The 18,360-nt window shown below is 39.3% G+C and overlaps 1 protein-coding gene and 1 long non-coding RNA gene across 3 annotated transcripts; one reads left to right on the forward strand and one right to left on the reverse strand.

The window, feature by feature from the left end:
- LOC18775430 (probable LRR receptor-like serine/threonine-protein kinase At3g47570) lies at nucleotides 5,787–9,537 on the forward strand. The gene is made up of 2 exons (XM_020567308.1): nucleotides 5,787–8,666; nucleotides 8,889–9,537. Exons 1-2 carry the CDS (start codon nucleotides 5,999–6,001, stop codon nucleotides 9,344–9,346), a joined length of 3,126 nt encoding a protein of 1,041 aa, XP_020422897.1. The 5' UTR covers nucleotides 5,787–5,998; the 3' UTR covers nucleotides 9,347–9,537.
- On the reverse strand, nucleotides 10,384–13,094 carry LOC109949997. 2 transcript variants are annotated; one of them, XR_002272342.1, is made up of 7 exons: nucleotides 12,864–13,094; nucleotides 12,688–12,753; nucleotides 12,517–12,582; nucleotides 12,360–12,414; nucleotides 11,335–11,394; nucleotides 10,762–10,836; nucleotides 10,384–10,683 (listed from the first exon to the last, which is right to left on the reverse strand). It is a non-coding gene; the product is annotated as an uncharacterized LOC109949997 (long non-coding RNA). The 2 variants fall into 2 exon arrangements; XR_002272343.1 differs by lacking the exon at nucleotides 10,762–10,836 and having other exon boundaries at nucleotides 12,864–13,084.

The following is an 18,360-nucleotide window of genomic DNA, read 5'->3' on the forward strand; positions in this document are numbered from 1 at the left end:
CAGTTTCAGATCAGCTATTCCCAAGGATTGTGAATGAGGAGACCTCGAAGGGAGCTTGGGATATTCTGAAACTGGAATTCAGAGGAGACAAACAGGCACGAAATGTCAAATTGCAAGGGTTGCGTAGGGAATTTGAATATACTCGCATGAAGGATAGTGAATCTTTATCTGTTTATCTGGTTAGATTGTTTGATATGTTGAATCAAATGAAGAGTTATGGTGAGGAGTTATCTAGGGAGAGAATTGTGCAGAAATTATTGTTTAGTCTGCCTAAGTCCTATGATTCTATATGCTCTGTGATAGAGCACTCTAAGGACCTTGAAACTCTGGAAGTTCAAGAAGTGGTTGCCTCCTTGAAGAGTTTTGAGCTCAGATTGGATAGGCACATTGAGAATTCTTCAGAAAGAGCATTTGCTAGTCTGGATGTTGAAGAAAAGAAGCCTAAGAATGAGAGTTTTTCTGAAAATCAGAGTTTTCAGAAAAGTGCTCCTGGAAATCAAAGCTTTCAAAAACATTGGAAGCCTAATGATGGAAACATAGCAGCTTGTAAGCATTGTGACAAGTTACATTATGGCAAATGCTGGTATGAAGGCAAGCCTAAATGTCGTGGATGTGGAAAATTTGGACATATGGTCCAAGATTGCAATGGAAATAGGAATGCACATAGAGTGAATTATGCAAATGAGATGGAAGAAACTGGTACTCTATTCTATGTCTGTAATGCTGCAACAGATGTAAAGGTCAATCACTCTTGGTACATAGACAGTGGGTGTAGTAATCATATGACAGGAGATGGGGGACTTTTAGTAAATGTTCAAAGGGATTTGTCTTCTAAGGTGAAGATGGGGACTGGAGAAGTGGTTTCAGTTACTGGAAAAGGAACTTTGGTGATAAAAACCAAGTTTGGTAAGAAGCACATTCATGAAGTAATGCTTGTACCTGGTCTTGAAGAAAATTTGCTCAGTGTTGGGCAAATGATGGAACATGGCTACCATCTTGTGTTTGGAGAGAATATGGTGAGAATCTATGATGATCAGTCACTGGAGAATCTGATTGTGAAGGTGCAAATGACAAACAACAGATGCTTTCCATTGACAATGATGCCTGCCAGTGAGTTGGTTCTAAAAGCAAGTGTCACACATTGCTTGCAGACATGGCATAAGAGACTTGGGCATTTAAATGAAAGAAGTATGAAGCTGCTTGAGAATCAAGGGATGGTTCATGGATTACCTCACTTGGAGCAAATGTCAGTGGTGTGTGATGGATGTATGCAAGGAAAGCAGCATAGAGATTCTTTCCCTTTGGAATCCACTTGGAGAGCTTCAAATCCCTTGGAATTGGTTCACACAGACATCTGTGGACCAATGAAAACAGAATCCCTCTCTGGAAACAGGTATTTTCTCCTGTTTACAGATGATCATACTAGGATGTCTTGGGTGTATTTCATTAGAAACAAATCAAGTGCATTGGAGTGTTTCATGAAATTCAAAGCTATGACTGAGCTGCAAAGTGGGTTCAAGATAAAGAGTTTGAGAAGTGACAGGGGTGGAGAATTCTTGTCAGGAGAGTTTAACAGTTTCTGTGAAGAATCTGGCATTCAAAGGCAATTAACAGTGGCTTACTCCCCTCAGTAGAATGGAGTAGCTAAGAGGAAGAATGGAACAGTGGTTGAAATGGCTAAGTCAATGCTGCATGAGAAAGGTATCCCTTATGAGTTTTGGGCAGAGGCTGTAAATACTGCAGTCTATTTGCTGAATAGATGTCCTATCAAGGCTCTCAATAAGGTAACACCATTTGAGGCCTATACTGGCAGAAAACCAGGGGTTGCACATTTAAAGATATTTGGATCCCCTTGTCATGTGCTTATTCCTTCTGCATTGAGGCATAAGCTTGAAGAAAACAGTCACAAGTGTATTTTTGTAGGCTATGGTCTTTGTGAAAAGGGATATAGACTGTTTGATCCAAGCAATAGGAAGATTATTCTGTCAAGGGATGTGAAATTTGATGAGAAAGGCTTATGGAAATGGGAGAATGCTAGAGAAGGAGAAATGACAGTGCTTGTGCCTACTGGAAATCAAGACTATGCTCTAAATCCAGACTTGGATGCACCATTGCAAATACATGAAGAAGCCATAGCACTAGAAGAACCAAGTCAAAGCTTGGATACACAAACACAAGCAGATGTAGATACTACTCTGCAGGATGAAAGCATTGAAGGAAGTTCTCAAGCTATTGATCATACACCAAAGAAATGGAAGAACATTAATGACATTATGGCTCAGTGTAATATGTGCATTATGGAGCCTGAGAATTTTGAAGAAGCTGATCTAGATGAGTCTTGGAGAAAGGCAATGGAAGCTGAGTTAGAAATGATTGAGAAGAATAACACTTGGCAGCTTGTGGAAAGACCCTTTAACAAACCAGTCATTGGTGTCAAATGGGTCTATAAGACCAAGCTTAATCTAGATGGCACTGTATAGAAGAATAAGGCTCGATTAGTGGCTAAAGGCTACTCACAAAAACCTGGAATCGATTACAATGAGACTTTTGCCCCAGTGGCAAGGTTAGATACCATTAGGACTTTGATAGCTCTGGCTGCACAGAAGGAATGACATTTATACCAACTGGATGTCAAGTCTGCATTTCTGAATGGAGTTCTAAAAGAAGAAGTATATGTGGAGCAGCCACAGGGTTTTGTGAAAAAGAATGAAGAAATCAAAGTGTATAAGCTGAACAAGGCCTTGTATGGATTAAAACAAGCCCCAAGGGCATGGTATGATGAGATAGATTCCTACTTCAACAAGGCAGGATTTAAGAAAAGTCCAAGTGAAGCTACACTTTACATTAAAACTGATGAAGGCTCAGGTATTCTCATTGTCTCTCTTTATGTGGATGATATTGTTTATACTGGAAGTTGTGTCAAAATGCTTGAAGAATTCAAAAATGACATGATGAGGCATTATGAGATGACTGATCTCGGGCTGATCTATCATCTTCTTGGCATGGGAGTTGTGCAGACTGAGAAATACATATTTCTTCATCAGAAGAAGTATGCAATGAAAGTGATTGAGAAGTTTGGTTTAAAAGACTGTAAGTCTGTGGCAACCCCCTTGGTTGCAAATGAAAGGTTGTGCAAAGAAGATGGAAGTGAGATGGCAGATGAGAGTGAATATAGGCAGATTGTAGGCAGTCTGCAATATCTGACAGCTACTAGACCAGACATAATGTTTGCCTCTAGTTTGCTTGCCAGATTCATGCACAATCCCACTAAGAAACATATAGGAACAGCCAAAAGGGTGTTGAGATATGTTCAAGGCACACTGGATTATGGAGTTGAGTTTAAAAAGGGCAAGGCAGCTACCTTAATAGGCTACTGTGACAGTGACTGGGCAGGCAGTGAGGATGACAGAAGAAGTACCTCAGGATATGTGTTTACTCTGGGATCTGGCATGTTTTCATGGGCCTCAATCAAACAGAATACAGTAGCTCTGTCTACAGCTGAAGCAGAATATGTGAGTGCTGCTGAAGCAACATCACAAGCTAAATGGCTAAGGTTTATACTTAAGGATTTTGGAGAGGAGCAAGTGGAAGGCACACCAATTCTGTGTGACAACACCTCTGCCATAGCAATGGCAAAGAATCCTGTCTTTCATCAGAAATCCAGGCACATAAGCAGGAAATTCCATTTCATCCGAGAAGCTATCCAAGCAAAGGAGATTGAGCTAATCTACTGCAAATCTGAAGATCAAATTGCAGATATCCTAACCAAGGCTTTATCCAAGGATCGTTTTGTGCATCTCAGAGATATGCTTGGAGTTAAATCAGTCAAAGGGTTAGAAGGGAGTGTTGATGTGTAACCCTTTGAGCTGAGCTAAAACCCCCTTTGCCGCCTAATCCCATTTCCATTTGAATGTTTCTGTTTTAGTTTTAAAACTTTCGTTTTCTGCTGTTTGTAATAAGGACCATTGGATTAGAGTCCAAGTGGCTCCTTAAGAGAGGTGTTAGATTGAGACAAGTGTAATCATCTTATAGGATGATAATTCAATGGCTAGGATTAAATCTTGTATTGAGGCAGTTAGAGAAGAATCTCTCTTCTCTCTCCTCAACGGTTATATTTTGGCTGCTGGTAATGAATGAGCTATAGCCTTCACTCTTCCAATTCTTCTTCTGTTTTTTCGTAGAGAGCAACGTTTCTCTCATTCACTCTCTCCCAAACAGATCCAAATACAGATTCACAAAACTATGAATTGTATCACATGTGAGGTTGAATTCAGCATTTTATATGGAAAAAAAAAAAAAAAAAAGGGAAGAAGATTTTATTTCTTCTATTCAAATATATTAAGACAAGGCTTGAACTCAATCATGTTAAGATATTGTTTTATTTTTAATTAGTGATCTAGTTGTCTTAACAATTTCTTATGAGTAGAAGGCCCAAAAACAACACACAAAAAGAAAAGAAAAAGAAAAGAGGAAACCCGCCTGGTTCGGAAATATTCCAACGTTGCTTTGTGACATGAAGAAGAAGTGATGTAGCCTATGAATTTTTTATTTATTTTTAATACAAGTGATAGTTTAAACTACAAGGGGAGGATGATTTCTAACAAACACATTATTAAGGTGTCATGATTCCATGAGGTTTGATATGAGACCACCAGTTTATAAATTAATGTCTTTTTTTTACTGGACTAGACCCCGATACTTGTAGCCTATGAATTTTTATTTTTAGCAGTGAGCATCAATTTCTTAACAGTAGGTTGAGAGACCCAAAATCTTTTAACTACCAAAGAAAATCTTTCATCTTTAAATGTAAAATACTCTCAAAATATAAGTCAAGTCTATTCATGTATTTTTTTTCTTTTGGTCAAAGTTTATATATGGTCATCCAAGTAAAATTACAATTAGATGACTTATACCTCATAACCATTCTAGAAGCTAGACAGATTTATGGTTTTTAATTGATTTATCACACAAACGAGTTTAGGGGGCCATATATTCAACAAGATCATCAAAGTCATTAACCCAAAAGTCTAAAAGTATATCGGTTTTGCGTACAAGACATGATCACTAATAATTAAACAGAAGTCCATAATTATTGTTTAATATGACCAAATAATCGAACTCCTAATCAGATGTGGAAAAATTGAACAAACCAGAAAGGGTCCTTAATATAAGCTTAAACTTCTTTTCTTCACTCAGTGCCAGCTTTAACATGTCACCCTCTGCACCAGCGAAAACCATGGACACTACACAGATAATGGGTAGACCATTTATTACAAAAACCAAAAGACAAGAAAAAAAAAAGTGCGAGCATGGAAATTTTCATAGTTTTTATATTTTTCACGTATGTGTATGATCCTAAAATGTTTCCCCTAATTTTTCCTTCAATTATCAATAATTTTATGCACTTCCAAATAAATCGAACTGTCTGCTCGATGTAAAACTTTATATTCTTCACATATGTGTATGATCCTAAAATATTTCCCCCAATTTTTCCTTCAATTATCAATAATTTTATGCACATCAATTTTATATTCTTCAACAATATTGAGCTGTATGGGGATTTGATATGATATTTATTTGGTTCTTTTGTATTTACCGTACCATGCTTTAGAATTAGACATGCCTTTTCTATGTACAGAAATTATAAAGCTGTTAGCAGAATGGTTGCCTCCTATGATCTGGAAATATCCTTAAGAAACTTTTGCCGCAAACTATGAGCAAAATGGTTGTCTCCCATAGAACGTGTCACCATCTCAACTATCCAGAAGTCTTTAGAACATGTGTCACCATCTCAACTAAAAATCTATTCTCCATTAATGAAATTACAAATATAGACCTGCTTTCCAACTAAAACTCTGACAGAAAGTATATCTGCTTCCCAACGAACTATCTCATCTCCATAATGAAACCACAACAATAGAAACAGAGTTCTCATGTAAGACTACCTTCAACAAAATCACAATAAAAAAATTACATACAAACCTGTATTTACAGAAAGATGAGGCAGATCTTTTTTAAATTCCTTCACGGGTACGGGTTCTTTCTCTTACGCATGAGCTTGAGCACGTTTGGATATGAATCTGATCACCTGGCTCTGCTAGACTTGAAGCGAAGAATAACTGAAGATCCTCTGCATCTCATGAGCACATGGAATGGTTCCATCAATTTCTGCAGCTGGGTTGGCGTTACATGCAACCATTCCAACAAAAGAGTCATGACTTTGAACCTGGAAGCTCAAAAGTTGGCAGGCTCCCTACCACCTTCTATAGGAAATCTTACTTATCTCACTGGAATTAACTTGATAGACAACAACTTTCATGGTGAAATTCCTCAAGAAATGGGACGTCTGCTACGCCTGCAATATCTCAACCTGAGTTCCAATTCCTTTGGTGGGAAAATTCCAAGTAACATATCTCACTGTACACAGCTGAAAGTGCTTGATCTTGGTGTCAATAAACTTATTGGGTCCATTCCGGATCAACTCAGTTCATTGTTGAATTTAACTCACCTATGGGTTGATGAAAACAATCTCACTGGAACAATCCCAGATTGGATAGGAAACTTTTCTTCTCTGTATGCTATTTCTCTTGCCCACAACAATTTTCAAGGAAGCATACCGAATGAGCTCGGGCGCTTAACAAGCTTGGGAAGTTTTGTAATTCCAGGGAATCAACTTTCTGGTATGGTTCCTTCTTCAATCTATAATATATCCTCCATATACTATATCACTGTTACTGACAACCAGCTGCATGGAGAGCTGCCAAAAGATGTGGGGATCACTCTTCCTAATCTGGAGATATTTGCTGGTGGTGTCAACAAATTCACAGGTAGTATTCCTGTATCCTTGTCAAATGCTTCTAGACTTCGAAAGCTTGATTTTGCTGAAAATGGTCTCACTGGGAAACTCCCAGCTGAAAATTTTGGAAGCTTGCAAAGCTTATCTAGACTGAACTTTGATGACAATAGACTGGGAAGTGGAAAAACTGGTGACCTGAGTTCTCTCAGTTTCCTTGCTAATTGTACTAATCTTGAGGTGTTGAGTTTTAGCCGCAATCGTTTTGGAGGAGAATTGCCAGAGTCCATATCCAACCTCTCAACAAAAATTAGAATTTTTACAATGGGGGGTAATTTGATACAGGGAAGCATCCCTATCGGCATTGCAAATCTTGTAAACTTGACCAATCTAGGAATGGAACAAAACTATTTTGGTGGCAGTCTTCCTGATGTAATTGGCAAGCTCCAGAAGTTACAAGGACTGTATTTGAATCTTAACAAGTTTTCGGGGCCAATCCCATCCTCCCTAGGTAACTTGACTTCAGTAACAAGGCTCTTCATGGAGGGTAATAGGTTTGAGGGAAGTATACCTCCAAGCCTGGGAAACTGCCAAAGCTTATTGATGTTTAACCTTTCTAGTAACAGACTAAGTGGCACCATACCGAAAGAGGTTGTTGGGCTTTCATCCCTTTCAATTTCTTTGTCCATGTCAAACAATTCTTTGACTGGTTCACTACCATCGGAAGTGGGTGAGTTGGTAAATCTCTCGGAGCTAGATGTATCAGGAAACAACTTATCAGGTGAAATCCCCATAACCCTTGGCAGCTGCACTAGTTTGGTGAGCCTACATTTGGAAGGTAATGAATTGGAAGGAAACATTCCTGAAACTCTGACAAAATTAAGAGGCGTGGAAGAAATAGATATTTCACGCAATCACTTATCTGGGAAAATCCCTGAATTTCTAGGTAAGTTTAGAGCTCTTAAGCAACTCAATCTTTCTTATAATGATTTTGAGAGTGCATTGCCTGAAGAAGGAATATTTTTAAATGCAAGTGGTGTCTCAGTTCATGGAAATAATAGACTGTGTGGTGGCATCCCAGAATTACTTCTACCTGTATGCTCTAACAAAAAGCCTCATTCATCTCAAGGATTACTTTCCCCAAAAGTAGTAATTCCTGTAACTTGTGCAATTGGATTCATTGCCCTATCATGCTTTATTGCTGCTTGTAGAATGGTAAAAAGGTCAAGAGGTCCACTTTTAACTTCACCTTCTTATGGGGATTGGAAATTAGCCGTCTCTTACTTAGAACTCGCTCAATCAACCAACAGGTTCTCTCTTGACAATCTCATTGGTTCAGGAAGTTTCGGTTCTGTGTACAGAGGAGTACTCTCTAGTAATGGCATGGTAGTTGCTGTTAAGGTATTAAACCTTAACCAAGAAGGAGCTTCCAAGAGTTTCATTGATGAATGCAAAGCTTTAAGAAGTATAAGGCACCGTAATCTTCTCAAGATCATAACCGCATGCTCAAGCATTGACAACCAAGGTAACGAGTTCAAAAGTCTAGTTTCCGAGTTCATGGAAAATGGAAGTCTAGACCTGTGGCTGCATCCGAGGGATGAAGAACAATCTCAAAGTAAGAGATTGAGCCTGATCCAAAGACTAAATGTTGCCATAGATGTTGCTTCTGCATTAGATTATCTACACCACGATTGTGAAACATGCATTGTTCATTGTGATTTAAAGCCAAGCAACGTTCTTCTTGATGAAGATATGGTAGCCCATGTTGGTGACTTTGGTCTAGCAAGGTTCCTTTTGGAAGTATCAAATAATCCCACCAAAACTCAAACCATGTCAGTTGGGCTGAAGGGTTCCATAGGCTATATTCCTCCAGGTATATGAAGTTTTATAATCCTCATTTTTTTGTCTATTCCTATTAACTTATTATTAAAGAAAATTAAATCTCTATTGATATATATATATATATATATATATTTTAAATTATATACAACTCTATTTTTTTTATTGGAGAAGAACTATTCGCAAAATTTTATATAAGATATAAACTCTGAAGGTCAATTTACTGCGACATTCTAATTTATGTGTTGAATGACAGAGTATGGCATGGGAGGCCAAGTTTCCACACTTGGAGATGTTTATAGCTATGGGATACTGTTGCTAGAAATGTTCACAGGAAAAAGACCAACTGATGACATGTTCAAAGATGGTCTAAGCATTCACCAATTCACAGCCATGGCTTGTCCTGACCATGTCATGGACTTAGTTGAGCCTTCATTGCTCCTTGAAACGGATGACGAGAATGATGAAGATGACAAATATGGAAATCGCAAAGAAGAAAGACCCGTAGCAGGATATAGAGATCCTGGCCCAGTCAAAGCAAAAAGATTGGAGGAATGCTTGGATTCATTGATGCAGATAGGGCTCTCATGCTCTGCAACATCACCAAGAGACCGGATGTCTATGGATGTCGTCGTCAACAAAATGAATGCAATTAGAGACTCATATCTCAATTTAAGAAGCAGAAGAAGACGACGATCTAAAAGTACAAGATAGGCTAAGTTTGTTAACTAATCTCAATACCCTCATCTATATGCAAGAAATATTTTGATAAAGGATATTATATGTATCAGTCTCTGTGAGATCATGTGAGGTTGAATTCACTTATAGTGGTCCACTTAGTTCGTCATGGTGCAATGACTTTCTAAGATTAAAATAGGGGAATTTCCACAACCTCAACTAGTTCATTGGGGCTCTACTGAACCACGGGAGTCTATGTCCAGACACGTGAACTTATCATTTGAAAAGAGAAAAGTTGGTCTACACAAAGTCACAAACTATCATTTTTCTAAAACTGGCATAAAGTAATGAAGCATTCTTTCTGCAATCAGATTATTTATTCTAATAAGGATTTGCCTGTTTTTATGTATCATGTGTGTATGTGACATCAAGTCATGAATTCAGGGTGTATACTCACCACCACCACTGATATCTGTCTCATTATTAATCTTAATTAATTTTATGTAAGAATAAATAAATAAATAAGGGGCCACAGCCTTCTCTTTTCTCCCCCTCTTTCCTCCTTTTCCCCCTTCCTTTTAATTTTTTTTTATGTTGATGAGCTTGTGGGGGGCCAAGCCCCAAGACACACTTAAACAAGATTACTAGTACAAACTAGACGGGTTTAACCCCTGCAACATCTTCAGCGAGAATTGAGCTCACCCAAGCCGGACCATTATCAAGGAAACGCACTCCCATCTAGGCCTGGGCACGGTTCGGGTCGGGTCAAATTTTGGCCGACCCGCGGGCCAAACCGAAGGAGAGCTCGGTTCTCGGGTCGGGTCGGGTCTAGGATGAAACCCGAAAATGGGCCAAACCGGAAATGGGCTCGATTCTCGGTTCGGTTCTGATTCTTCTCGGTTTGGGCTTGAGCCCATTTTTACAATTTTCCAAAAACCCAAATCTTATTTATTTTCGGCCAAAAAAAGCCCAATTCATATTTTTTAGCAAAACAAAGCCCAAATCCGATTCCCTTTCAGCCAAAACCCTTTTGTTTGTTGTCAAATTGCCAAAACCTATTAAATTCTTATGAACAAGCCCAAAACACTTTTTACTTCTCTTTCAAAACCTAAAAATCCATCATTCCAATCTAAGTTTCTAAACTAAATAAATCTCATACACACATTCAACCAACCAACCAACCAAGAAAGGAAATATAATCTCTTACAAACCATTACAAAAAATAATATACAAACCATTACAAAAAATAATACACAAACCAAATTAAACTTATGACATTAAAGATTACAACCCATCACAAAAATACACATAGAGATAATATCCTTGCAAAAAATATGATGCATCCATTCTTCCAAAAGCCTTCACAAAGCAACCTACACAACACTTAAAAGAATTAACACAAAGTTTCACCATCAACAAATCATAATTAAAATAAGAAGCAATAAAAATACCTTCCAACATATCTTAATCACACTAAGAAGGGAGAGTCTTATTCAAATTTGTAGTTGATGTTTTACTCCCCATTTCTACAATATATAATAAAATAAATCAAACCAATTTGAGATTACAAAAACCAGAGTCAAAACAGAATTTTCTATCCAAAAACCAGATTTCAACATATATTCTATCCAAAAACCAGATTTCAACAGAGTCAAAACAGAGTATTCCCATCCATAAATAGACTAAAACAGATACAATCCAATTACCAGATTTAATCACTCCTAAATATTACTTTCCTATCCATAAATGGATTAAAACATATTACAGCAGCAGCAGCAGCAGATTACAGATTACAGATTACAGCAGCAGCAGATTACAGATTACAGATTACAGCAGCAGATTAAAACATAAAACATAAAACAAAACAGATTACAGATTACAGATTACAGCAGCAGATTACAGATTACATATTAAAACAAAACAGATTACAGATTACAGATTACATATTAAAACAAAACAGATTACAGATTACAGATTACATATTAACTCAAAACAAAACAATAATAGGGTTAGAAGCAATTTACCTCCATTTAAGCAAAATTTCCGATACTTTCAAAGCTCACAGCAGCAGAAATGCAAAACAACTGTGAATGAAAACAAAACTAGGGTTAGGTTACAAACAAGCTTCATTCCTTTCATAAATTCAAACCAATTTCAAACCAAATACCCTAAAATACCCACTGCTCTACAAAAACCCTAAAATAATCTCTCAAATTTACTGGAATTTGCCAAAGGGAAAGCAGGCCAACTTCCAGAATCTAAGAATGGTTTAGATGGGCAGTTTTTGGGAAGTGTGTGTCACAAATCTGTTATAGGTATATATCATTCTGATATATACAATTTGGTTTTCAATTTTACTAGATTAAATTTAAAACTTGATTATGTGGGAATGGAGCTCAGTGGAAGGAGAAGTCGTTTTGTAAGAATGAATGAGCTTGTCCACTGCCCAAAACACGTCCAGTGTTTCATCTCATCATCGCAAACCACAACCCAACAAATCAAGATTTGCACGCTTTAAACCAAACCAAAACTACTGTGAAAATTTGAAGGAAAATTAATTAAAATTTGAGCCTCAGTGTGTGTAACAATCAGATCATTCACCCTAAGGTCTCACTGAAATCCGCTAAGATATTTAAAAATTATCATCATAAGCTCCATACTGCCATATAAACCCTACCAAACAAGAACAATTTTACAGCAAAAAAAAAGCCAATAAATTTGAGAAAATTTTTATGGGTTTTGCCAGAAAGTCAAAAAGATTATATGGGTGACTTTGGAAAAAAGCACTTTTCAAAACTACAGATTGGAAGATAACAGAAAACAGATTAAGAGTGCTCAGACAGCCAAGGGTTTGTAATCAAACTTTTGGGAGAAGAACCCAGATCATAAACTCTAGTCCACAAATAGCCTCATCACCGCACACTTCTGATTTAACAGAAAACACTTCCCATAGCTCCCATAGCATATATCATTCTCATATAGGTATAAATTTCAAAGCAAAATAAAAATAAAAATAAAAACCCTACAATGCACAGACGAGAGAATTTACCTTCGGCAATGGAGGTGGTTGTGGCGGCTCTTGATCGGGTTTGTGTTGTGTGTACCTGAAACATAGAGGGGTGATGTGGGTTAGGCTGAGGTCGACTTGAGAGAGAGAGAGAGAGAGAGAGAGAGAGAGAGAGAGAGAGAGAGAGAAGGGATGATACCTAGGCCTGGGCGGGAGATCGTGAAATCGCAGCAGCCACAGGCACAGCCGCAGCAGAGGTGCAGCTCTGGATTGAAGATTTGAGCAGCCACAGTCACAGCCGTTAGGTCAAAATAGAAGAAGAAATGAAAAACTGAAGGGAAGAGAAGAGAAGAGAGAGAAGGGATGATACCTAGGCCTGGGCGGGAGATCGTGAAATCGCAGCAGCCACAGGCACAGCCGCAGTAGAGGTGCAGCTCTGGATTGAAGATTTGAGCAGCCACAGGCACAGCACAGCCGTTAGGTCAAAATAGAAGAAGAAATGAAAAACTGAAGGGAAGAGAAGAGAAGAGAGAGAAGGGATGATACCTAGGCCTGGGCGGGAGATCGTGAAATCGCAGCAGCCACAGGCACAGCCGCAGCAGAGGTGCAGCTCTGGATTGAAGATTTGAGCAGCCACAGGCACAGCACAGCCGTTAGGTCAAAATAGAAGAAGAAATGAAAAACTGAAGGGAAGAGAAGAGAAGAGACTCGGGTGTCTCGTGCGAGACAGAGGGATACGGAAGGAAAAGAAAAAAAAATAAATCTGAGGGATACGCTGCAACATGTCTCACATGCAACTATTTTTTGGCCAATCAAACGACGCCACGTGTAACGTATATATATATTTAAATATTGTCCGGTTCGGTTCAGGTCCACCGGTTCTGAAAAACTTGGAACCGAAGGCCGAACCGTGAACCTTCGGTTCGGTTCAGGTCCATGGTTGACTTTTTCGGTTTGGTCAAAATTCTTCCTTTTTCGGTTCGGTTTGGTTTGATTCGGTCGGTTTGATCGGTTTTTCGGTTTTTATGCCCACCTCTACTCCCATCCCAGGTCACCATTGTAACTCGAATTTGCCAAGCAGTCAGCTACACAATTCTGCTCTAGGAAAATATACCCGACAACACAATTATCAATTTTCTCCATGAGCTCCCTGCATTCACATATCACACCAGCAAGAGGGTGAAAGTTTATGGCATCAGGAGATTGGATTAGTTGTACTATATTGTTGAATCCATTTCCACAGTGAGGTTAGATACCCCACGGTCAACAGCAAGCTTGAGACCAAAAGCCACCCCCCAAATTTCTGCATCCAGTATCTGACCATTGCCTATATTGGCTACAAATCCAGCAATCCATTCCCCAACAGAGTTGCGAATAACACCGCCAGCACCAATAGTTCCAGTCGTAATTCCACAAGAGCCGTCAACATTCAATTTAAAGCAACCGAAGGCAGGGAGTTCCCAGGCCAGAGAAACAGGAACTTAGTCTTGGAGGTGGAAATATAAGCCTGTGCGAACCATTCTTTGGCAGCAGTCAAAATAAGTTTCTGAGCTGAGGTCTAAAAGGAAATTCATCCTCATCATTAAAAACATAATTATTCCGCCATTTCCAAATATACCAGTAAGTATAGACAAACACCACGCTCAAAGGAAGCCCACCCCTCCAAATATCTTTTAGAGAGTAAGTTATTAGCTATAGCCAGAGTTTAATCTCAGTCTGGAAAAATTGGGGTTCCTTGTAAGGATGGCAAAACAGCCTTCCAAACGTCTTTAGTTCTATAGCAATCTCTAAGAATATGAAGGATGGATTCGGAGAGCCAACCACAAATCATACAAGAGGGATCCAGAGTTAGGTGTCTTTTCACTGGCTGATTATTAGACGGGACTTTTCCTTGATAAATCAACCAAGCAAAGATTTTCAGTTCAGGAGGGATCTTCAATTTCCAAAGATTGTCCCAGTATGAGTCAACCCAACCAATCTCAGCAAATAAAAGTTCATAGGCCGACTTAACAGTGAAAATCCCATCAGCAGCAGGTTTCCAAATTTGTGAGTCCTGTAAATTACAATTGAAGCCCACGAGAGAATATATAACTTGTTGAACAAGATCCTCACGGAGTATTGTACGAAGCTTCCGTATATCCCACCAACCATTTCTGACAAAGCTAGCCACATTACAATCCAATGTGTCGGAGTACAGAGTTCTCCCATGTTGCATTAGAGGACGATCAGTAATCCAGTGATCTTTCCAAAACTTTACAGCATACCAACTCTCCACACCAGCCCTTGTTTAAGGAGTTCGACACCATGCAAGATCCCTCTCCACGTAGACGAACAACCCTTCTTTTCTTTCAAAGAACTATCCAAGATGGATTTGCCTTTCAAATACTTCCCCTCAAAAATTTTGGCCCATAATCCTTGGTCTTTGCAATGCAATTTTGTTAAAGTTAATGCACACTTGTGTCTTGAATAATATAGAATAATCTAGAAAAATTAAGATAAATTGACAAGTTAAAGTTACTAGAAACATCCTACTAATTATATAATGTATTATAACTAGAGATATCTAGAATTAGAAGACAATTTGTGCGCTGAAAATGACTTTGGAAAAGTCAGTTACTGTGCAACCGACTTGTCCAAAGCAAAGTTGCTGACTTAGCATCCCTATATATAAGCTAGCAGCCCACTTATGTATTCAAGCAAGAAAAGCTAAAAAACTACAACTGTCCAACTCTCTCTATTAGCCAACTCTAGTATTAAAGCCTTGTACCTTTCCTATTTCAATTAATAAAATAAAGGCCAAAAGTTACTTTTGGTCCCTATAGTTTGGTACTTCAACCACTTTTGACCATTTAGTTTCAATTCCGTCAATTTTGCCGTTGTAGTTTTGTATTTGTAGCAATTCAAGGACATGTTAGTATTCTTGTCAATTTCTTTAAAGATGTAAGGGGCAATTTCGTCAACCGAAAATCCTTGAACGTAAAAGCTTGTCTGAAATTCTCCCCATTTCATATTAGGGCTCGAAATTCAACCACTAATCCCAATTTTTGAAGAACCCTAAACCCAAATGACCAATTTCAAGCCCTAATATGAAATTAAGGGAGTTTCAAATGAGCTTTTGTAAGATCCCACATCAACCAACGGAGAGGGGGTGATGTGCCTTATATGTGCACACCCACATCCATCTAGCACGAGGCCTTTTGGGAGCTCACTGGCTTCGGAGTAGTAGGAACTCCGAAGTTAAGCGAGTTGGGGGCTAGAGCAATCCCAGGATGGGTGACCCACTGGGAAGTTGCTCGTGAGCTCCCAGAAACAAAACCGTGAGGGCCAGAGAGGGGGGCCTAAAGCGGACAATATCGTGCTACGGCGGAGCCGATCCCGAGATGTGACAATTTGGTATCAGAGCCACTCTGCCGTGTGGTGCGAGTGTGCCAACGAGGACGTCGGGCCCTTGAGGGGGGTGGATTGTAAGATCCCACATCGACCAACGGAGAGGGGGTGATGTGCCTTATATGTGCACACCCGCATCCATCTAGCACGAGGCCTTTTGGGAGCTCACTGTCTTCGGAGTCGTAGGAACTCCGAAGTTAAGCGAGTTGGGGGCCAGAGCAATCTCAGAATGGGTGGCCCACTGGGAAGTTGCTCGTGAGCTCCCAGAAACAAAACCGTGCGGGCAGTGAGGGGGGCCCAAAGCGGACAATATCGTGCTACGGCGGAGCCGATCCCGGGATGTGACAATTTGGTATCAGAGCGGCCCAAAACGGACAATATCGTGCTACGGCGGAGCCGATCCCGGGATGTGACAATTTGATTGTAAGATCCCACATCAACCAACGGAGAGGGGGTGATGTGCCTTATATGTGCACACCCACATCCATCTAGCACGAGGCCTTTTGGGAGCTCACTGGCTTCGGAGTAGTAGGAACTCTGAAGTTAAGCGAGTTGGGGGCTAGAGCAATCCCAGGATGGGTGACCCACTGGGAAGTTGCTAGTGAGCTCCCAGAAACAAAACCGTGAGGGCCAGAGAGGGGGGCCTAAAGCGGACAATATCGTGCTACGGCGTAGCCGATCCCGGGATGTGACAGCTTTTATGCTCAAGGATTTTGGATTGACGAAATTGCCCCTTGCACTATCAAAGAAATTGATAGGAATACTAACTTGTCCTTAAATTGCTACAAATACGAAACTACAGAAATTGACGAAATTGGAACTACAGGGTCAAAAATGGTTGAAGAACGAAACTACAAGGATCAAAAGTGACTTTTAGCCTAAAATAAAACTACTTTGTTACGCTTTCAAAAGTTTTCCTTTCCAAGTTAAGCTATTGTCCTAAACACTACCAACCATTCTCTTAACCTCTTCTCCCTTAAACTAACAAATCTCCACCTAGTTTTAGCCAGTAAAGCTTGGTTCATATCAAAAGTCCTTTTAAAACCCAAACCACCTTTTCTTTTGGGTATACATGCCAAGTCCCATATACAAAGATGAACCTTTTTTTTTTCTCACTTCCTCCCCAGAAAAAATTCCTATTCACACGATCTAAGTCCTGACGAGTGCTTGCAGGAAGCTTAGCAGTTTACATAGCATAAATAGGGATTGCAGCTATGACAGCTTGAATCATGGTAGCTCTACCAGCAAGAGATAGAAGCTTGCATTTCCAGGACGCTAATCTCTTTTGAACTTTATCCACCAACCTGCTGTGGGTGTTTCTAGTCACTCTAGCATGTAAAAGGGGCATCCCTAAATAATTCCCCAAATTATCCATGAGAGGAGACCCGCATATGCAGCTAATTGCTTTGGCAATAGCATTATCGATGTTAGGGGAGCAATAGATAGCAGACTTTTCAAAATTTACCGTCTCTCCAGACATTTGGAAAAAAGAGTCCAAACAACTCTTCATGATTCTAGCTTGCTTAGAACTAGCTTCAGGAAATAAAATAAAATCATCAGCAAAGAACAAATGCGATATAGACACCCCAGACTGAGAAGATTTAACCGGATTCCATTTTTTCCTCATAACAGCATCAAAAATAATATGAGATAGTTTCTCAATGCACAGGACAAACAAATAAGGAGAGAGAGAGAGTCTCCTTGCCTGATATTGTTGCTAGGTTTGAAAACATCAATAAGCTCGCCAATGACACAAACTTGGTATTTCAGTAGAGATACAAGCCATGATTAGGTGAATAAGATTGGGAGGCAGACCCACTTTAGTAATCACATACTTGATAAAATTCCAATTCAGCCTATCATACGCTTTGGACAAATTAATCTTCCAGGCCATGAATCCTTTTTTCCCCTTAGAGGTTTGAAACTTGTGCATGAGCTCTTGGGCAATAAGAATGTTATCAGTTATATGTCTTCCGGGCATAAAACTAACCTGGTTAGGGCTGATAAGCTTAGACATATCAGTGGCCTCAAACGAGCAACAATGATTTTGGAAATAACTTTGTACAAGGTGCAACACAGACTAATTGGTCTAAATTGCATCATAGATTGAGGGTTGTCCACTTTAGGAATCAGCATAATCAGAGTATCATTAAGCCTCGTAGGTACAGTACAATCTTCCATAGCTTTACGGATCAGATCTACAATTTCATTATCACAAATACTCCAGTGATTCTGATAGAAAGGAGCAGGAAAACCGTCAACTCCCAGAGCTTTGAGGCTTCCAATGCTAAATAGACTTTCTTTCACATCCATTATATCAATGCTTTTATTCAAGTGGTTAAGATCCATGGAATCAATGCTAGGAAAAAAATTAGGGATATCACAATTAGTTGGCATCACTAGAGATTGAGGGGTCGTTTGGTACGGCGGACTGTCATGGACTGGACTAAATCCTAGGACTGTCTTGGATTAGCTCGGATTGGCCTAAGCTGGATTAAGTACTGGCCTACGTTTGGTGATGCGTCGGACTAAGAAGCTGGATTGTAAAAATAGTGAAAACCTATGTTTGGTACTGTGTTGGACTAAAAAAATTATTTAAATATTTAAAATTAATTTGGGATTTTGACCTAAAACTAAATAAATACTACAATGAAAC

Source organism: Prunus persica, chromosome G6 (genome assembly GCF_000346465.2).
Source record: "Prunus persica cultivar Lovell chromosome G6, Prunus_persica_NCBIv2, whole genome shotgun sequence".
NCBI lineage: Eukaryota > Viridiplantae > Streptophyta > Magnoliopsida > Rosales > Rosaceae > Prunus > Prunus persica.

Excerpts from the sequence above, each read along its gene's own strand:
- LOC18775430 (XM_020567308.1), top strand. The coding sequence starts at position 5,999 with ATGAGGCAGATCTTTTTTAAATTCCTTCACGGGTACGGGTTCTTTCTC. Across the intron at positions 8,667-8,888 it reads CATAGGCTATATTCCTCCAG|AGTATGGCATGGGAGGCCAA; the intron begins GTATATGAAGTT and ends GTTGAATGACAG.